Raw genomic sequence first — 22,594 nt, 5'->3', positions numbered from 1 at the left:
TATCGTCTTTCCATTTATTGTTGTTTATTCCGAGTTGCTGGTAATCTCACTGGTAACACTGACCGGTAACATAAACTGCATCCAAGTCCCTGTCAATCAGACTAGCTGAAGTGTAGAGAGTAAATCTTTTAGTTAAAAATGTATTATTTTATAACATAAGTAGCAGTACTCACATGACTTTTGTGACCTTAACATGACATTGCTGTCATAAAAAAATTCAATTAAATCCAAGGCCAAAAAAAAAAAAAGATCCTCAAATCCTTTCAATGCAGAAAGGGCAAACCTTGTTTTTCATACTGAAAGCTCTGGCAGGGAAAGACTTGTCGTACATTACAGACAAGAGGAGGATGTGGTTTTAGGCGCAGATGACGTGGTCTGGAATGTTGAAATCATGCGCGTGGCCAGCCTATTTACATCACAAACCATAAAATTGCAGTTTTGCACTAGCCCCTTCCTTAACACATTTCATCCCCCCCTCTGGATTAACTCAAGCCCCCTGTTCAGCAATACTGACAGCAGAGGGCGCCGGAGAGACACAGCCAGGCCATCACGATGCAAACTTGCCTGCATTTAATATGCTGTCTCAGCCGCATAACACAGAACATTTACAGCAACTGTTTTAGAAGGCTTTGCAGTCTGTCTGCGATGCTACAGAGTGGAGCTGTGTGTTGTGGCTAACAGGCTAACAGGCTGTGTGGAACAGCGTGGCTTGAATGCAAGTTACTCAGTTCAGTCTGGACAGGAGCATCTGCTGTATGGTTAAAAGGTAGTGGAATGTAAATTAGGATCTGACAAAAGGAACACCCCAATCTGCCTCGGTGTCCTTCACAGAGACCCTGTAACAGAGAGGGGGACAGGTGCGGGCACTGTGACAAAGCCTGAGGGCTCAGACTTCACGGAAAGACCATCTGGAGGCAGGGGCAAGTACGTCTGCAAATTCATACAGACGTGCGTTTGAGAGAGAGATCTTTCTCTTTTTGTCATTCTGTAACCTGACCCTTAATGACCCCACAACTGCCAAAAAGGACACAAGAGACCTCTTCGTTTCCATTTTTCATATTAATGTACAGTTATGTGGTGGGGTGAGACTGAAAGAGTAAGAGTTGAAAATGGTATACATACAAAAAAACCCATTAAAAAAGACAATACTTGTCTACCAATAAAAAAGGGTAGCTTGACTGGGGAATGTGGGGAATGGTCAGGAAAGGGGGGCATCATCATCGTCGTCATCATCATCTTCATCATAACATTAATACTGTTCTGGACAGGCATGCATTTCGTTTGACATCTATTCAAATGTTTTCTATAAAAATATTTTCATGAATCACCAGTTACAGGCTGCAACATTCTGGTTAATTTTGGATTAATGTTGCTCATTAGTAAGGTTGTGTTTCATGGTTCAGGAGGAATGCATCAAGTGCACACACACAGACAGACACAGACAGATGGAAAACGACCTTCGGAACATCACTGACACAGCAAGTCCTGTGTGGTCTCCATGGAAACACATACAGTGTTGGTCCAACATACAGCATAATCATGAAAGTATTGGCAATCAATGGAAAACTCATTTTAAAATTCATGAATCTGGCAGTTAATGTTATTTGCGCTTCTTACACTAAACATCCATATGAAACATATTTGAATGACATTTAGCTGGTCAGAATGCTATACTATGCTCACACTGAATTGCAGGGAGTGTGCTTTGCCTGTCCCAGGAGTGCGTGTGTGTGTGTGTGTGTCTGTGTGTGTCTGAGGTACAGGGTGGGGATCATGTCTGGTGGCCGGTGAAATAAGACGGAGTGGGAAATGGATGCAAAGGTAGTGTGTCTTAAATCTTTCAAAAGATTTTCCCCTTCTTCTTATTCTTTTCCATGGTCCTGCAGAGATAAAGAGAGAGAGAGGGGGAAAGTGTTATTGATTTCAGCTTCAGTTACAAGAGTGTGTGTGTGAGAGAGAGAGAGAGAATGTGTGCGAGTATGTGTGTGACCGCAAGCGTGAGGATGTGTGTGTGTGTGTGCGTGTGAGAATGAGAATGTATGTGTGTGTGTCTGTGTGTAAGAGTGAGTGTGAGTGTGTGTGTGTGTGTGTGCATGTGTGAGCGCATGTGTGAGAATGTATGTGTGTGTGTGTGTGAATCTCACTTTGAGGCGTCCAGTCTCTGCTGCTCCACGCGCTGCTGTGCCTCCCAGTTGTTCTTCTCCTCCTCAAACTGGCGTCTCTTCTCCTCCAGCTCCTTGTACTGGGCCTCCAGGTTCTTCTTCATCTGCTCGTGACGACGCTCCAGCTGAGGAGGGAGGGAGGAGATACTCGCTCAATCACATGGAGGCAGACACACACAGAATCACTTACACACAGACCAGAGTCAGCCCTAGCTGCCCCAGCTATAACAGCAACCAGGGGGAAACTTCAAACACCCCCCCCCCCAACGTCGCTATATTCACTATATTGTAACTATAGTCACAAAAGAGTGTCTTTAGTAGCGATGGATCTACGACTCCAGGATTTTTGGAGTCGACCACAACTCCCAACACTGAGAGACCCTCTCCATTAAATGAACACTATTGCTGAGTCGTATAATTTAATCTTTGAATATTTAATCTTTGAATGAAGTAAGCCTGGGTCGTGCCAGAACCAAATCATAATGGGGCGGGGGGTGGGCAACGCTACACAGTTCACAGCAATAACAGTCACATGACTTCCTAGCAACTCAAATAAAAGTTGGGGATTGTGGTAAAAGGCTGGTGGTATAAGACAATACTAAGCAACAACCAGTAAAAGAACGTCATATTTCATTGTTTGCACAACCATAGTTAGAATGTAGCTAAAAGACTCCTATCCTCAGTTAAGCACACAGCAATTCGTTTCTTGACTCGTTTCTTGACAGCTGAGCTGACAGTGACGTCGTCATCACCATCTTTCCATTCGTCAACAAAGCCTTTGTTAAAATCCCTCTCAAACGCCACCTGCACAAAATGTGCTTTTCTCTGACGCAACACGCTGATCCTTTAAATCAATGCAAACACTTTTCAGTGTTGATAAAAATGATTGCACATTAACATAGATGCACTCCACATTCACGCATGTTCCAATGCCATAAGAACACTTGGCACGGGCTTCAATGCCGTCCTAAATGAAAAATGAAAAATTCTTCTGACCAGCACCAGACTCGAGGCTTGTTTGGAGGAACAGGTGTGCGACCGCAAATTCGGCTTCAACTAGCTATATTTGATAAAGCTAGGATCTGCGCTTCAACTTGTATGGCACTGAGAACGCGGCATATTGGAATTTGAACACAGCAGGTGTCCCAGGGACTGCAGCTTTCAAACCCGGCTAAATTTAGCCATACTTTAGGGAGATGGCAAACTGCAATAGCTGGCTTTTGAAACAACTGACTCTGATGAGCAAAATCAGAGTCAGAAATATTTATCCTCAGCACACCTGCAGACTAACATGGAGCGGGCCACACACTTCGAAAAAATTTTAAAAACTAGATACTGTGCTGCCTTTCCTCCAGTCACTCACTTCCCTCCTAGCTTCTATATTTAGTTTTTCGTCTTAGCGTGTCAGTCTAATTTGTCACTTATTTTGCGATCCGTCCGACAGTCACTTTAACCAACAATCACATTAAGGAGGGGGGAGGGGGGAGGAGCACTGACAAAAAGAAACACAGTACTGTGCAAAAGTAAACTGATGGTTGTACACACTTCATTGCTTCAGTGGCTGGTCTTCTCTTCCTTTAGAAAATCTCAAATTTAAACCCATCGGTCCAAAAAAAACTTCGCTCGACGTCTCAGGTGTCCAGTTTCCGCGTACTAGCGCACATTTTCTCCTCTTTTGTTCATTTCCTTTTCTCAGTAGTGGCTTTTTGATACCTACGCATCCTTTCAGACCCACAGCATTGAGCAGTCTTCTCACAGTGGAAGGACCGACAGACACACCTGTGGATTTCTTCAGATCTGAAGCGAGAGTGGAGCTCGATTTTTTTTCTTATAAAGATTAAGCTTAAGTACCATCTTGGTAACAGTGATAGCTTCAGCGGTCTACCAGTGCTTGCATGGTTGTTAGGAGCCCCGTTTTCTCTGTAATCTTGCAATAATCTTTCACTCCAGTTTTGGAAACTTTATTTTTCTTTGGCTTTCTCCATTCTTATGCGGTTGAAATTGAAAACTGAATGAAGAGAAGGCTGGTCTCTGACTTTTGCATATACTGCACCTCTGGCCAAGCACGTATATTTACAGTACATACAACTGCTCAGAAGAAACAGCTCAAGCAAAACGTCTTTGCTACTTAGACCAGTAATAAGTATAGCGATGGACCTGGGGGGTATTGCTCCCCCCTTGCCCCCATATAGGACCGGCTCTGCCACAGACAGACACACAGACACATACCTCAGCCTCCGAGTCCTTCAATTTTTGTTTCTTCTCTTTGACCTTCATCTCGAACACCTGCTCCATCTCAGTCTCCATCTTCTTCATCTTCATCACATGCTCTCGCCTCTCCTCCTCCATCTGTGCCAGGGGGCTCCTGTCGGGCAGGCCGGGGGTGGGGGGGGGGCGGGCAGAGAAAGAGAGAGGGGCAGGAGTCATCACTGACTGTTCGCTTTCAACAGACACAGCCGTGCATCCACACAAACAATCTGTCTGTCTGTCGCGTACTTAGTCAGCTGGCCCTTGGCTTTGGTGGAGTCCACCCCATTGCAGGTGACGGCTGCCAGCTTCTTGCTGCGGTAGTTCTCATAGTGGACGTTATTGGTCACGTCCTTCAGGTCCTGCATGTGAGTCCTGCGGAGGAGAGGGACGGAGGGAGGAGAGAAGGGAGGGGTGAGCACGCCTCCTCTTCAGCCGCTTTTACCCGCGGCGACCCCTCCCGCCAGCGGATTCCAGAGGCGTCGTCGACATAGAGACTCTCCCTCCTCACCTGATCAGCATGTTCCTCAGGACAGTGAAGTCGCAGTGCTCCCCGTTCTCCACTGCAAGAGGAAGAGGAGGACCGTCAGGGCGGGGCCACGTGGCAGGCGGGCGAGACACAGACCACACCCACGGTCGGTTAGTCAACCGGCCACCCGGGATTCTGGAAAAGGACCACCTCCAACCGCCCCCCCCCCCACCCCACCTCCCCTCCCGGAGGCTACAGGCACGACTTACACTCCTCGCACCACGGAGCAGGGGCGCCAAGCCAGGCCAGCGGTGGGCGTCGCCCCCCCTCCCTCTGCTGTCACATACCTGTGCGAAGCGTCTCCTGAGGGGCAGGAGGGGCGGGGCTTCCGTGAGCATGCCAGCCCCAGGCCACGCCCAGGTCTGGCCCGGGGGAAGCCTCAGAACCTGGCTTGACTGACTGCCTGCCTGCCTATTGCGATTCAGAATGGCGGTTACATGGCATGGTGATGACTGCCGTTGACTGGGACTCGTGAAATGGAGCTCGGGGGAGGGGGGGGGGGGGGGGAGGGTTCAAAGAGTCAGGGTGGGTGGGGTCAGAGATTCGGGGGAGGGAAGGGTCAGAGGTTCGGGGTGGGTGGGGTCAGACAGTCAGGGGTGGGCGGGGTCTGCAGTACTACGGGGACGACAGCGGTTCTGACGGCCTGTGGTCTGGATGCCTCGCAGCCTCAGCCGCAGTGCATGGGGCGGGGCGGGCCGGAGCGGAGCAAAGCTCGCGGGCTCAGACATCCGATCGACTTCAGAAAAAAAAAAAAAAAAAATTCGGAAGAAAAGCGCAGCAGTCCAGACATTCCATCATCAGGAATTTGAGGCCAGTGCAGGGGTGTGTGTGGGTGAGTGACTGTGCGTGTGTGAGAGGGAGACAGAGCACGAGAAAGAGTGAGAGAGCCAGTGAGAGAGAGAGTGAGAGGGTGGGAAGGGGAGAGAGAGAGAGAGAGAGAGCGTCTAGCAGGCTGGGGACCGATACATGCAGCAGAGGTAGTGAAATATGAGTTAGTGTCGATGCTGTACTGCAGGAGTGCAATCAGAGGGGAGCTGCAACACAGGTGTGTCTCCATGACAAATTAGCGCTGAACTGTGACCTCTGACCTAAGGTCATGGCAACAAAAAGGTGAGAAGGGGAGGGAGGCCTGAGGGAGGAAAGGAGCAGAGATGGGTTTGTTTACCAAAAATGCCCTCTGTCAGTCATGGAAAAGCAGAGACAGAAAGGAAAAAAAAAGAGAAAAAAGAAAGAAAGAATGAAAACCGAGACTGATATAAATGTGTGTTTACACACCAGAACAACAACTGAAAATTATAAAACATCCCCCCCCTTCCACCGAGAGAAATAAAAGAAACTAAAGTAAGGTGAGAAGAATGAGTCATACAGTGAGACGGAGGAAGACACAGAGAAGAACTACAACACCCATGATGCACCCTTGTCCCCTTTTCCAGAATCCCTGTCAGAAACTATGAAAGATGAAAGCCATTCAGGGACAGTACAAAGTACCACCACAATCTACTTTCACAGACTCCACGGACAGCCACAATAATTCCTCCCAAACAGGCACCACCCACCAATGCCTCACCTACCTTCTGCCACACCCCATGGGTACTGACGACCTCTGACCTTCCGGCCGTTCACCTCGATCACCACATTGCTTCCAACCACAGCGAGGGGCATTCTCTCCTGCAAGGGGGGGGTGGGGAAATGGGTGGGTAAGAGACGATGAGATGTCATCATAATTATGATACCCTCAATGCCAATTTTCGTCGTACTTTTCTGTGAAAATGATTTTGGTCAGATTCGTTTACATTTTTCACCCGCCAAGGTGCAGGAGGGGCTGAGAAGTTAACCCATTCAGTACCCTGCACAGACGTGGAGGGAATGTCACAGCACTACCTTGATTTTCCGGATCAACTTGCTGTCCTCGTCGTCCTCCGTGTCGGGAAACTCGTAGATCTTGATCTTGTGTTCTTGGATCTCCTTCATAATCTGAGGAAGAGGAAGAACACGAGGGGGGAACAAACACGTAAATCCAAACACACCCACGGAGATGCCAGTGAGTACACAGACGCTTACGCGCAGTCACATATTTAAATATAAATGCGCACGCACCTGCTTTTTGAACAGCTGGCACTCCTCGGGTGTGAGGGTGTCGGCCTTGGCGATGAGGGGGATTACGTTGACCTTGTCGTGGAGTCGCTTCATGAACTCGATGTCTAGAGGCTTTAGCCTGTGGGAGAGCGGCTACGCGTTACACAGGTCCTCAGGAAGCATTTTTCTATCAGCTATCTGAGAATAGCGGGGACAAATACCAGAAAACTACACAGCTTTTCTCTCTCACACACACACACACACACACACACACACACACACACCTAGCCCAGTGATTATACACCCACCCCCAGACGCAGGACACCCCCTGACACAGACGGACAGACGCACGTAATCGCACACACGCGAGCGGGGACTCTACCCCACACTGCACAAAGGCCCAGCTGATCTCAGCTGAGCCGACCACGGAAAGGGAGACAAAGACGCTTTCTGCTCTTTTGCTCGTTCGCTCCGCTGAGAAACAGAGAGGGGAGGGGAGCTTGTGTTTGCCTAAGAGTGACGTATCCTTACTCCCGTTCTGTTAGACAAACCAACAGTCGTTCTTCTAACGCGTCGCGAAACAGACGGGGTGTGGTGCAAGCGGGGCAGCAGCGGTGGGGGGTTTGGGAGGATCGGACGGAGGAAAGCACATCAGCGCTACACGTGAAAGATCGCAACAGACGGTTAAGAGACGGTGGTCAAAAACAAGGGCGGGGTCAAGAGCGTGGCTGACGTAGGGGATTAGAGGTTCCGCAATTGAACACATTCATATTTTCTTCATTACATTAACATTACATTACATTGGCAGACGCTTTTATCCAAAGCGACGTACAAGAAGTGTAAATGTGTCAAAAGCGAAGAAGCAAATGCTCTTTCTGCCATTCATCTGAGGTAGGGACTAGAGGTACGGGAGGGGTGTTTCGCAGTTGAACACGTTCATATTTTCTTCAAATGTGTCAAAAGCGAAGAAGCAAACGCTTTTTCAGCAATATATGCACAAAAACGCTGCACAAGAACGGCTTTGGATTTTTGGAGTCTGCCTGAAAACAGCCAAGACATTCTAAAGGAACAACACAGAAGAAAACTTAGATATTTTATGCGGTTGCTTAAAATAACTTCTCGTTTAAATCTGAATTGGGCTGCGGTGAGCTCTGGGTTTCTTTGACACAAAACAACCACGCAGTCTGCCAAGCTGTTCAGCTGCAAGTAACCAGCACTCAGTCCTCAAAGGACTGTGGGTAATGGCGCACTGCAGAGACCGGGCAGTGATTGGCTGGGTCCATAGTGGAAGCTAGCAGGAGATGGACGGACTCATCACAGTCTCCACATGGCACAGTAGGGAGCGCGCTCACTAGTGCGTTATATAACAATGTGGGCCGCTGGCAGCCTTCATCATGGCTGCACCCCCCCACGCGCGCGCACACACCACACCACACAACACACACCCTCTTGCTCTCTTTCACACATACACACACACAGTCTCTCTCTCTCACACACACTCACCACACACCCTCTCGCTCTCTCACACCACACAACACACACCCTCTTGCTCTCTTTCACTCACACACACACACACACACACACACACACACAATCTCTCTCTCACTCACCACACACATACACCACACGCTCTCTCACACACACAAATACACACACCCTCTTGCTCTCGTTAACACACACATACACACACACACCCTCTCTCTCTCTCTCACACACACACACACTCACCACACACCCTCTCGCTCTCTCACACACACACACCACACGCTCTCTCACACACACACACACACACGCTGCCATCACCAAACCACAGCCAACCCATGATTTACATAACATCCAAAAATGAACACTTCAGCTCAGGAACATAGTGCCTTACTTTGCTCTCATTTTTGTATTCATATTTGATTCATGAAAAAGTATGAAAGTATATTTGCGTGAAGGCATGAAACCAGGTACCACCAATGGACAAAAAAAAGGCAAAAAAAAAATTAGGCAAAAAAGGCTCACAGAACAAACCGCGGGCCCGTATTCACTCAGCGTCTGAAAGTGGAACAGTACTGATCCTGGAACAGTTTTCCACTGCATATCCTCCCAAACTGCATTATGAGCTTGAAGGCAAAGCTAATCTTGGATCAGCACACATACTCTGAAGCTTTCTGAATTCAGGCCCTAGATGCCACAAAAGAAAGGGAGGGGGGATATATTTAAAAAGGCAAGACTTCTGCATGCAATGCTGTCAGCTGTGTTCACAAAAACAGAACTAATAAAAATACATCACATTCGATGAACAAATTTCAATATCAAAATGTTGATGTAAAAAAAAAAATTAAAAAAAAAAACTATAGCCAAACCAAACAGAGCCTTCATACAAAGCAATACTAGTCCTATTGGTAGATTGTCACCAAAGCAGCCATTTTAATGCTTAGAATATTTGAAATTTGTCAGTGTTAAGCTAGAAACTTAAATCACCATAGCTGTAAAAAAAAAAAAAAAAAGAGGACCTGGATTTGTGAAACGAGAAAAATACTTTCCCAGCTCCCTCCTCACTCTAAATTTTGTCAGCACTCCCAAGCCAAGCTCCCACACCAGCAGACCAAGAGCTAGAGAATTCTAAAACAGAATACATTTTGAGTTTTTGCAATTTATCAAAATATTAAACCCAGGTGTCCAGGTGATCACTCCACTTTTATTTTTAGGGGTGTCTGTTGTTTCGTTCGGCTAATGGAATTACTTCAGAGCAATATTTCTTAATGTTTGCCAATACATACAGAATAATGCCAGGCATACTTATATTGCACTAGCATGTGTGTGTAATAGACACAGAGCTTGTGTGTAAATCCAATTATATGCTTTTGTGTGTGTATTTGTTTATCTGTTAGTATACGTTTGTGTGTGTGAGTTTAAAGACATGACTGGTCTTCAGTGTCTTGGCCACATCTTGGCACACATCTAGCTCCGGTGCAATACTCACCCATGACCAGAGGGGGCGATGAAGTACAGGCAACAGTGCACCCTGTTGTCTGGCATCAATCTGCGGTTCACCCTGGACTCTGCATTCAGGAAGTCCTCACACTTACTGTCAATATAGTTAATGACAGGCTGCCAGCTGTAGAGGGAAGGGAGGGGGAGAACCGGAAAAGGGGGGGGGGGAAGAAAAAGGGGGAGCAGGAGACATAAAAGGAGAGAGGGGGAGGAAATGGAGGGAGACACATTACATGCTGCCCTATTTTACATTCAAAGCACATAAATACAATGCTCCAAAAGCTGTTCATTTTTAGCAACTTAAAGGAATGCAAACCATGAAAAATTGTTAGGAATCCTGCACTCAATTACACCCGCTTGTGCATAAATTCACTCGCTCACCAATTGCTGTTGTCCACTGCATCCCCAAACCCTGGCGTGTCCACGATGGTGAGAGTGAGCTGGACCCCGCCCTCCTTCACCAGCACTTTGGACTGTTCCACCTTTAACACAGGGGCGAAGGATGGCTTTCATGTTAAAAAATGAACTCAGTAGAGCACTGAGCTTCACACAAACAGAGTACTGGGCAAGACTGTCCCCGCAGTGAAACTCTGCGTGCGCGCACACACATAACAACATATCTTACTGACACTTTACATCTGGTCATAAAATGCAAGAACGCTCCATGTTTATAAACCATCTCTGGCTGCTTTGGGGGGAAAAACCCCCACCACAGTCAGGAGGAGCAGAAGTTTCGTACATAAGCATTTTTTGGACCTGTGTATAAATACTCTGCCGGCAGATCCGCCCGTCCCCCAGGCCGGCCGCAGCAGACAGCCACACGAGGCAAGCCCCCCCCCCCCCCCCCAGGCCTTACCGCCCAATTTACCCTGCGGCCTGGAAGGCCCTACCATACCCCCCCCACACCCCCTTCCCTAGTGTCCCAGTGGCATCTCCCGCAAAAACCCACCGGCAGCCTCAGCTACAGCTGAGAGTGTGTAGGTGTGCAAGGGTCGTACAATCGGCGTGCGTAAACAGTGAAGCGTGAAAACGACTTCGCTGAACGTGAGGACCGAGGCGTGGGCGTGCGATTCAGCATCATCGGGCTGTTATGTTCGAGCCAGGTTCCAGCTTGCCGAGTTTTGGGGGGTTTTTGGTGGGAAAGTCGCGTCGGGGTGTTGAGTTTCGTGAGAACATTCTTGGCCCTGCCACTGACCCCTCTCGGCCTCTGGAGGAATTTGAGGCAGCCCCCACCCCCCTTTCCCCCCCTCTCACCCCTTTTCTGATCTCCCAGATACTGCCCCGAAATCCCTCCTGCCTTTGTTTATCATGGCCTTATAAGGACGTAGCCCCGCGCGCGGTTCTGCGGCTCCGCGTGCGCTCGGAACAGTCTAGGATTTCTATTTTGCATAATCTGGAGCGTGTTGACTTGGTGTAGTCTGAGCTGGACGCGTACGTTCAGTGCAGCCAATTAGCGCCAAATGCTCATCTCTACGTCCGTTCGGTTTCGTCTGAGCCACGCACGTCTTTTGGTTTTAGTTTGCGAGTCGCTCAGGACAACAGTCCGCTAAATTGTTAACTAAACGAATTAGCAATAACAAAATATAACTGCTCGGTCTGTGCTACGCAAACGTTTTGCCTCAAACCCTGCGTGTGACTGACTCACAGCTGTGTGTGCATTTGGTTGTGTTTGTACAGGGGCCGGGACTGGAGCGAGGGTTTCTTGGCTCACCTGCACAGTCTTCTTGATGCGCTGGGAGGGGCCGGGGTAGTCCTTGGAGTACAGGTCAGTCAGGAAGAGGGAGTTGATGAGGGTGGATTTGCCCAAACCGGACTCACCTGGGAAGTGAAAACACAAAATGCTGGTTGGGTAACGGTGTCAGAACATCCTCAGACTCAGAACACAAGCCTTATGTTACAATCTCCAACATTACAGAGGCTCAGAAGCCTGACTCCGGAACTTTCCGTGGCCAGTCACTCTGACCACCCTCAGTAGACACCAAAACGACAGCTACGCGGGTGAAGGGTACAGCACAGTAACACAAAAATGCAGACATTCCCTCTCCCTAACTCTCCATCTTTCTCATAAACACAAACAGACAGACAGACAGACATTCTTACCATCCCTCTAAACCACCTGCACTCACACACATAAACAGTCTGAAGCATGCCTGCACACAAACTCAGCCATACCTTCTCTCTCAAACACCTGCACTCATATAAACAAAAACACATTCTCTCACACACAGACTCGCAGACACACACACAATTCCTTTCCGCTCGTTCAGCAGGACTCAGTCAGACAGTCAGTCAGACAGACAGACAGACACTTGTCCCCCAGGACAGATGCCGAGAATTCCGGACACTTCTCCCCCCCAACCATCCTTGGCGTTCCGCAAACTTGATCTGTCAACACTCTAATAGCCCTTAAATTAACATAATGGCCCCAGGGTAGCAGCTGGGTCAGCCAACAATCCCCCTACACTGTCCCAATAAAGCTACCTCAGACAGGTATGTCCATGCGCTGTTCAAGTTTTTCATGTTTTCCTAAAGGGCTAAAAACCGAATGGCGCAGATTTGCTTGAATGTCATCTTTGCGCATAGACTTTTCTTAGTTTGAGTGCAAAAGTGACAAGCTTTCAACAATGAAGGATGGGTGTTCTGTTGGTGCGTGTACATTCAAAAGGCTCTCAAGCACCCGTCATGGCACAGAAGTTCACCAAAACAATGTTGTTTGCACCCCGATTATTGACAGATGCTGTGAACTAAAGACTCAACCAGCCTTCTTCAGTGGCCAGACATTCTGTAAACAGCCTGTGACCTCTGACCTCTCATGTAGTCTTGTCTTGGGATGTTAAATTCCTTAAGTTTCGGCAAATATTTGAACTCTTAACACAGACCAAAAACCCCCAGCTTTTAAGATGAATGAAAATCTCTGCTCAGCACTGTGAATATTACATCATTTTTTAAAACTGGGTTTTCCCTCATGACTTCTTGTGGACGAATACAGTAATGTGAATTAAAGTTTTCTTTCTTTTTTTTTGCTTTCTTGTCTGTTTAAACGTTTAGTAGAAACATCTGTCCTGTGAACTGAAATCCAGCTGTGACCTGAAATGACCCATCACCCCAAGCCTTAGACAAATCCAATTTATCAGCCAAAACCTGAACACACCAAGCCTGGAATCAACTAAAACCAGTAACTTAAGATATGTGTTGATTATTGATTAAACCCAATCTTTAATTATTTCTTAAAATGCCAATATTAGTATTTGCATTTTCAGAAATAATTCAAGATTGAATTTAATCAATAATAAATATTTAATTTCCAATACTGCAAATAAATATATAAATCTAACATTAAATACTTTACATATATTAAACAGATATGACAAATAACAAATGGTCCATCAGTTGACGCAGGTTTCCTTAATTTTACATTGTAACACTTTACAACTCCAACCGCCAAGATAAATGAACTGCTAAATTAAATAAATTCATAGCTAAAGCACATTAAAAGACTAGCCCAAAGTCACGTAAACTATGTGGAAGTGGGAACTCTGCCGAATATGCGAGATTCCGTACATCCACTTTGCGCAAGCAGAATGAACAGGGATGAGAACGTGATGGCAAATTGTCCGTTAGTAAACGGATTGGAAATTTTACCGTTTTCTGGGACGGATTTTAAATTATTATTATTATTATTATTATTATTAATTTAAAAAAAGAAAATTGTGAAAAATGGGTCTCCAGTAGCACTGAGCAATTAGTGTTTTTTGAGTTTGGTTTGATTTTGATTTGGTTTTGGAAAATAATCACGGTTTTCGATTTTTATTTTTTGAAATATGAATGTACATGACATTAAGACAAATGAAATTCTTTCCTAATATATTTTTTTTATAGAAATGTTAAATACAAACTTTCAAAAAAGAGATACAAAACGTTTTTTTATTTTTTTTATTTCAAAGGCTCCAGTGTTGTGACTGCACATTACAGCAAATCACTTGCATTAATTATCACTTCAAAATATAAAAATATGCATGATATAAAAAAATATATATACATGTCTAAAAAACTGTACATGAATTTCAGGTGTGTATATGAATTAAAAAATATATATTATTATTATTTTTACTTTATAATTGATCTCCCTTATCATACACTACTAACTCTGGAAGTAAAGAGATTTTCTCTCTGGCAGCCAGCCAGCCAGCCAGCCAGGCATCACCATTGAACATTAACAGCCGACTGTTTTCAGTTTTCCTCACGAGACACGTTAGCAAGTTAACTAGTAACTTTGAAAAAGATTTTCAGACCAATTTCAGGCAGAGTTAAAACTAGGCTACCAGTTTTTTTCAGAAGTGTTTTAATGGGGTGTTGGGTTCAGTACATATAGACTACCTCTTTGGACAAGCACCAATGTTGTTCATGTCCACCTGACTCCACCAGAGGTTTAGGCACCAACCTAGGACCCTTGTCCTCAAATGTACATGCACATGCTAAAAAATCTTGGTGTCACCTTTGATTCGGCCCTAAAGTTTGACAAACAAATCAACTCTGTTGTGAGTGGTAGCTTCTTCCAGCTTAGAGCCATTGCAAAGCTAAAATCATTCCTCTCATTTAAGAATCTGGAGATTGTCCTACACACTTTCATTTCCTCCCGTATCGATTATTGTAATTCCCTATACATGGGAGTCAATCAGTCATCCCTATCTCGGCTGCAGTTAGTGCAAAATGCAGCTGCTGGGCTCCTGACTGGCACCAAGAACAGGGACCATATCTCCCCTATTCTGGCTTCTGGCTGCCTGTGAAATACAGAATCGAGTTTAAGGTTTTATTATTTGTTTTTAAAGCACTATATGATTTGGCGCCACATTATATTTCTGACGTCCTTTGCCCCTATTCCACCTCCAGGCCTCTTAGATCCTCTGACCAACGGCTCCTGTCTGCTCACTGCTCACGTCACTCATGTGTCAGTAGGCGCAATGGACTTTGGTCATTGTAGTTATTGCGATGCTTATTTCGGCGCTAACTGTGTTGAGTAGCTACCTTTTAAAAACTACAACTTAAATGAGCACACCGAGCCTGCAGAAAACACCACAATGTTGGTTATTTGCTCAGCACTAGTCTCCAAATATACTTGCGCAGCTGTTAATTTACTTGGGCGGTCTGCCCAAGTGAAGCCTATGCGCGGGAAACACTGACTCTTGACGCCATTTCTATGCTCACATTGCAGCCAACGTACCAGCCTACAACATATCAAACTTGCTATAAGGACAGCCTTCCAAAGGTTGATGTTTATCGTCTTAGGAAAAGGAGACTGAGGCACTGAGGTTTTGAATGATTTTTATTGATTTTAATACTATAACAAAAGCTAATAAAGTTCAGCTCTGTCAACAAAACAAGAGGACAAATTTACATTCAGTCTAACTGGGCTGAGTGGCTCGTTCTTCTTTTTAAACTCTCACGTTCCAATTTTCTCAAGTCATCACTAGATTGCTATGAGTGTTTGTTGATCTAGAGATGAGGGGGTGAGGAAAATTATGAGAAAGTGAGAAAGAAAGAGATTGAAAGAGAAGGAAGGCTTGTAAAAAGGCAGGAAACCGATTCTTTCCTCCCCAAGCTCAGGGAATAGAAGGAAGCCAAAATCCTGTGGTGTCTGTTTCAGCGAGTGACTGACACACACACACACACACACAGAACAGCTCTTCTCAGTACTGTCAGATTCAAAGCCAAACGGAGCCCCACGGGGTTGCAGTTGCAGCTGCTTTCCATTTTGCCCACAAACTCCACTCCAAATCATCTCTCAGTCAACCGCCTCTTTCGCTTTCAGTGCCCGAGCGCAAACGCGTCCGTGCTCACACACGAACGCACCCTGCCCAATGCTCCTGCTCGCTCTCCGTTCTCCACTACCAATGCGGACAGGTTACCATGGGTTACTGCAGACAAGCAAGCCGGCACAACCAGCAGATCACAACTCTCGTACGCAGAAGGCACCGCTCATACCAAGGAATGCAGCCCACATTTCCCATCATGCATCAGCCCCGCGCTTCCCACAGTCATTGGCAGGACTGCATGAGAAGCAGATGGTCTCTCCCAACCCATTGGGGGGGGGGGGGGGGGGGGGGCATACACACCATATATACAGTACATACAAATTCACACACGAGAGAGCACGCTCATGCACACCCACACACTTTGAAGAGAGGGAAGTGACTCACCAACCACCATCAGCGTGAACTCGAACCCCCTCTTCACAGACTTCCTGTACACCTGGTTGGGCAAGTTGGCGAAACCGACATAGCCCTCCAGGTTCCTCTGCTGCGAGAGAGAGCAATGCATCATTACTCCGTCCATCGCCACGAAAACACATTGTTAGAATGCCGTTTGTCGAGGAAACCTGCTGTTACTCTGTCATTGGCCGATAAAATGCCATTAAGTCTGGTACTGACGGAAAAAAAATCAAGGTGCTTCCACAAACACAAGGGCCAGCTCTGCAGCCTGAGGGGAGATGGGAGGGGGAGAGGTTCTCATCAAAGGGTAGGGTTGGTGTGGCAGGCCACTAGCAGGACCGTTTTAAAGTAAGAAAATCAATACTTTGACCAAACCGCTTTGAGGTAGGCTATATTTCCTGTAACAAAGTGCAAACCGACAGCTTTTTAAGAAACCAAAAGGTGCAATACATCTGTACACAATAACTTTCCTCTTTCAGGCCTTCAATCACATGCCCTGAACCAAGCTCCTCACTAGTCGTACAGCCCCAAACAGTACTCCTCAGACTCTAATACAAACTTACAACACACACACACACACACACACACAATCCAACGACACTTCATTCAAAGGCACCCCTCAAACAGAAACACCTCTTACGCATACTACAGTCACACACGCATAAAGAAAATGCGCCTGGAACCAGATAGAAGGTTCAGAGCCTCCCAGTTGATTTCCTTTTGAGAGCTACCGCAAACCAAGCAGATAAAACAACGGGAGGGGCTCAGGGGCTAAAGAACCGCACGAAGGGTAAGGGAAAGGGGCGTGTGGAAGGAGGGCATGAAAGAAGGCTCCGCACATCTCGTATAATCTCCATCATCGGGCTGACATCGTCATGGAGACGCCGCAGCTCCGACGAGGTGACGGCCAATGCCTTCCCGAGCTGCGAGTCGTTGTCCTCCTCTCCCAGTCTGCCTCTCTCCATCACTCTCTCTCTCTCTTGCTCTCTCTCCATCTCTCTCCACACAGTGGTGCACACGCTACAGCAGTCAAACACAATCGATCCCCTCCCCGCCCCCCCACCCCCCCCAACCCCGGCCCGTTCTCTCATGCGGAGCCCAATGGAAAACTCATGGCTGAAGCAAATGCCACGTATCCATCGAGACCCAATCACACGCACCCACAGGGCCCCTCCGGCTGTGGGTGGGGGTGCTGGACAAAAACAGGCTTCAACAGCACCCCCTCCACCCCACCAACCCTGATAGTGACTGAATCAAAATCTAACCACCACCCGCCACAGCAACCAACCACTCCCCCCCCCACCCGCCCACCCCCACCCCACGTCTCCCCAGTCCAGTTCTGGGACTCCCAGTGTTAAACTGAAATCGTGGGTCACACACCCACTACAGCAGGGGAGCACACTCGCACCAGAAAGCACTTGCACACACCTCCACAAACATGAAGGCAAAAAATATCTATAACTGCACTTGGCAGTGGTAGACACGGAGCACACAGTAAAGGTCATGTGACCTCACTGGGGTCGTGTGATTTTGCGCGGTCCTCCTGAGGCAGTTTCCATGACGCCGCTCTCAGTGCGGGTTGCGTAACGTTCTCCTGACGCCGTTTCTGTGTTCGGCGTGCAGCTCATCTGACGCGGTTTCACATACTGCAGACGGCATCCGACTCCATCGATCGCGCTCCAGCGGAGCCGTCCGTCACCGCCACGTGTGTGCGTGCGTGTGTGTGGGCGTAGGCATGAACGAGCGTGCGCGTCAATGTGTGTGCATGAATGTACGGATGCAGAGGTGGGGGGGGGAGGAAGGGAGTGGAAGGGTGTCACTGAGCATGGAAGAGGCAAGATCAGCCATTTCTCATTTCCATCATCAACTGAAACATGTTGTAACTTTGGAAAAGTGGCAAATTAGGCCGAGGGACCGTTGCTCCGGACCAGAGCTGAAATCAGGCCCCTCAGGAGCTGGAAGGAGACCACAGTAATGCTTTAACTGATACCTCTCTCTTTGATCAGACAGATATGACAGCTGACCTGCCCAGCTGGAGATAAGGAATGAGAGACATCTTTAACTGAGGGAAGCCAGCTCATGTGAGATGTCAATGTGTACCCGCACTCTAACTGATAATGTTGCCATTTTTTCAAATTATGATCCACACATTAACTACAACAGTCATGGGTCACGAACAGCCATGAACCAAGGCCTGATATAACGTTACATCATGTTACTGTCATCTTTGATCACACGATTTATATTAAAATAAATTATTCTGACTATAAATATAAGAAAGGGAATATACATGAATAAACAACAATGGCATTCCCTTACACATTCTCCATTTTTCATCTTCACTATTTTCATTGCTATGCTGACACGCGCGGACAGGCGCGCTCCTATTTTGCCTGCATCTTTCCAAGCACAAATTAACATGCACGTCCACTAATCTCCAGCGGTGTCCACGCTCCTTCACTGTAGTCACTGCATGGTCCGCGCAAAAAAATTGCAATTCACAAGAAATATAGTTTCATAGAACATTTTTATACGTTTGGCATACTGAGTAATTTAAAATGATTAGGGTAATGATAATAATAGGGTAATGATAATAATAAATAACGCTCTTAACATTTACAATACCTACATAAAACGTTGAAGTATTAATGAATTGTCCAAGACAATGCTTAATAGCACATGTTATTTAGAAAGATCGAAATTTCAAGGCAGGCACAGTTAACTTTTGGTGCTTTCGCAGCCAGCGTAGTATACTAGACGAGAGATCTGCACCCCGTTATCCAAGGCCCTTCGTTTGGACTCCCGTCCGTGGCGTCTCCCCGCTGAGGGTCTGGGGACAGGAGGGCTCAAATCGGGGTATGAAATTTCCTGGAATACAATACGGGCGGCCAAGGGCCAGAGCAGAGGCTCAACCCTGCAAAAGAATGGATCCTCGTAGCACTCTCCAGGAAACCGAACACGGTACGGCAGCCTACTACAAAACGAATTCTCCACTAAATACTTTGCGAAGGAATGCGATATTAAACCAAACGGCAGCATAGAAATCAGTTCACAAGAAGCCAAACATGGATACACGATCGTAAAAAAAATTAACAGATACTTACTGCTATGGTGGAAACTGCAGAATCTGGTCTCTCGATCATTTTAGTGTAACGACACCCACCCAAAAACCGAATAGATCAGGCATAAAAAATGAAAGAAAAAAACGACGGAAATAAGGGTAAAAGTGGCTGTTTCTTTAGAGCCCTGCTTTATCTTCGCGACGCACTGGTTTTGTAAACGTTGTACTAAAACCCCTGAAACATCAATGAGAAGGCTAAAATGAATGGATTGCTATAATAGATCCGCATATAACACAATCACTAAGGAACCGCAGCTTTAGGGATGAAATGTTTTAGAGCAGCAATCTTAAAAGGCGATCGTCCCCGCCCTCAGACCCACACAGCGATTGGCTAAGGACAGCCTGGCGGCTGTGATGTCAGACTGGATTATCGAGAGAAAAAAAGGGGGGGAAACATATCGACAACAGCATTGTGGTACTTGAAGTTTCACTGCAATATCACGTGATTGTCACGGCATGCTATGTGTCAATTGCATTTGTACAGTCTCTGGTCAATTCGCAGTCTGTCTTTGAGCTAGTATCAAAGATGTAATAGTACGAAAATGTGGAGACACGAAGCTGAGTTGCTGATAACCCAGCTTCTTTAGTAGTATAGAGCGCTGTCATTCTCACTGCCATGCAGATGTTCCTGTTACCCTATATGACAATCGAATTCGTGCCTTTAGTAGGCATATTTAATAAAAATAATAATTTAAATTTTAAACGCCAAACCTAAAGGGGAGGTGTTGTCATATTAGGTGTTCTGGCCATTAAAACGCAATAGATAGACTGCGCAAATGGGGTAAGTACCGTTATCTGGTCGAGAGAGTCGTTTTGGGAAGTAATATTAGCCTACAAGAACACTATACCAACCAATACCAAATGCATAGATTGTATTCTCTTTGATAATACAGCGACATGCTGGCTTTTCATAACGCTCAGGAATCAATCACAACACAGCGTGATCGCCAGGATATGTCAATGAGCTATATCATAATCTGTCTGGAGGAATCTTGAGTCGTTAAGGTATTATGTAGCCTAGAAAGAAGGGCAAAATAATAAGAACCAGGGAATTGGGAAAAAAACATAGGCTGTGTGCGCCCTCTTCTGGTGTTGTTATTAAGTAATTGGTCTCAGAAAATGCTGCCGTTAAAGCGATAATGAGATCCACGAAATGCCTTTGCGTTCAGTGGGGGAGGTGTTATGAGGCCATTAAAAAATCCAGTGCTGCAACTGCTGCCGCTGCTGCTGCAAAAAAGTTCACACCACTAGGCCTATTCCTTCGCGCTTGCACGAGCCACTGGTATTACGCTGGTTCAGTGATTGATCTACTGCTTTTTTAAACCGGCCTCTTCTTCTATCGAAGACGGCAGTCCTAAGTCAAACTCGGTCCTGGGGCCCCCTGTGAATGCTGGTTTTCTTTCCAACCGCAAATTGCAATCACATAATTTTAACAAGCTGTTAATTTTTCTAGATTAATTTAGGTGCTGTCAATCATATCCAGCAAATGGGCAGTGTGGGTGTCGGCTTTTGTTTCAACCTGTTTTTTTACAGTCTCTGGTTTCAACTAAGCAGTACAGCAACGCTCCTGGTTCTACTAATCAACCACTAGAGTCTTTGCAAAGCACCTTGATCAGCAGAATTTGTCCGAGCGACATCCTCGGAGACTATTGAAGCGACCACAGAGCGACAGTTGCCCGAAGTATGAAATAAATGTCATTGCGACCAGCGACATCTAGCGCACGTCGTCAGTCACAGCGACACTGTCGCTGGACTATAAACTCCAGACAGACGTAACAATGTCGCGTTTTGTGTTTTTGCAACTTTCTTTCATTCCTATAAAGTATTTGCATGCATTCAACATTTTTTTCTGGATGCGGTCACTATGCATATGCCCTTTCAAAAAATTTCACAGAAACCATCAAGGGAAAAATGTATGTTGATCAGCTGATGTATGAGTTTTTTGAGGTATCAAATATTAAATAAAAATACATAAAAATACATTTAAAAAAAACAGGATTCCTTTGTAGTTTTATTTAATAAGTGCTGAAAGTGAGGTCACACATTTCAATGTAAGGTGTTTCATTAGGACACCTCTGTGACAATAAGAACACGGTTTGGAAACAACTGGTAGGCCTATTAAATGGGGGAATATGATATCCAGCTGACAAAGTATTTGTTGTAAACTGATCTTATATTCCATATAACAAACTGCATTGTCAACAAAGTATTTGTTGTAAACTGATCTTATTTTCCATATAACAAACTGCATATCGTAAATGTCTCAATTCAATATAATTTGAAAATTTATTTGTTTGCTGCAAGAAGAAACATACAAAAAAGTAAAATAAAATCCAATAAATAGCAAGACAAAACTGTGACAAAAAGGCTTCATTTAGGCCTAACAGAATATTTTATTTACAGTGTAATCAATAAATAGTGAATAGGGAAAGAAAAGATAATTTATCAGCACTTCTCTTCTGTTTTTGTATTCAAATTCAGAGTCCAACAGGAAGTCAGTGTGTTGAGTGTCAGCCTGTGAGTTTAGCCAGGAGGGCCTCAGGATGTGGTTTTGATTGACGCGGCTGTGGCTTTCCTTGACCTGCTGTCCACATCAGTCATGTGACTGCGCACCCATTCCTCGGAGGGATTCACACATATGTGCCTTTTGCGCTTGGTTACAAGCAGTGTGTTACACACCTTAAGCCGCGTTTCCACCAAAAGTACCCGGAACTTTTAGTCCCAGGAACTACTTTTCAAGGAACTAAAAGGTTCCTTCAGCCCATTGTTGTCTGCGTTTCCACCGCGGTCTAAAGTCCCGCGAAGATTAGGCAAATTAGCCCACTGACGTATGAAAAAGCGACGTTGTCGTCGGTCCATCTATCCTATGATTTCTTCTGTAACCCCATACTACCACCGAAGTAGCCTACATTATTTTCTAATAACCGGGACAGCCCGGAGGGGTTTATTCCACTTATATACAACGGGTTACCAACAATGACTATATATGGTTACTTTTGTATTTATTGATTTTTATCGACTTAATCACCTGGAATTGAAATATTCTTCTGCAGCCGTTTGGGCATATTTTACCGTTGTCAAGCAAAACTGTCGTTGGTAGTTGAATTTGGACCGTTGTTATGCAACAAATAGGATATAACAGGCCAATAGTCAGATTGTAACTGTTTTATATATCCTCTCAAACACATTCATTATGTTTTTATGCGAACATTCTCTTTCATCTCTTGACATCCCAGGCGACAGAATGCATTCACATTTCCAATATAAC

General features: G+C 45.9%; 1 protein-coding gene across 2 annotated transcripts; it reads right to left on the bottom strand.

Moving 5' to 3' along the window:
• Positions 1-4: 4 nt before the first annotated feature.
• On the bottom strand, positions 5-19,641 carry LOC118227887 (septin-7-like). Of its 2 annotated transcripts, XM_035418899.1 has the most exons (14): positions 19,310-19,641; positions 16,194-16,293; positions 11,708-11,814; positions 10,378-10,478; positions 9,986-10,120; positions 7,036-7,153; positions 6,820-6,912; positions 6,510-6,606; positions 6,104-6,115; positions 4,921-4,972; positions 4,659-4,784; positions 4,392-4,527; positions 2,145-2,287; positions 5-1,880 (listed from the first exon to the last, which is right to left on the bottom strand). In XM_035418899.1, the coding sequence occupies exons 1-14, from the start codon at positions 19,346-19,348 to the stop codon at positions 1,841-1,843; spliced, it is 1,299 nt and encodes a 432-aa protein (XP_035274790.1). In that variant the 5' UTR covers positions 19,349-19,641; the 3' UTR covers positions 5-1,840. The 2 variants fall into 2 exon arrangements, with proteins under 2 accessions (XP_035274790.1, XP_035274791.1); XM_035418900.1 differs by lacking the exon at positions 6,104-6,115 and having other exon boundaries at positions 19,310-19,640.
• Positions 19,642-22,594: the final 2,953 nt, after the last annotated feature.

The sequence above is a fragment of the Anguilla anguilla genome, chromosome 5 (genome assembly GCF_013347855.1).
Source record: "Anguilla anguilla isolate fAngAng1 chromosome 5, fAngAng1.pri, whole genome shotgun sequence".
Taxonomy (NCBI): domain Eukaryota; kingdom Metazoa; phylum Chordata; class Actinopteri; order Anguilliformes; family Anguillidae; genus Anguilla; species Anguilla anguilla.
This window is presented reverse-complemented; position numbering and strand designations above follow the sequence as displayed.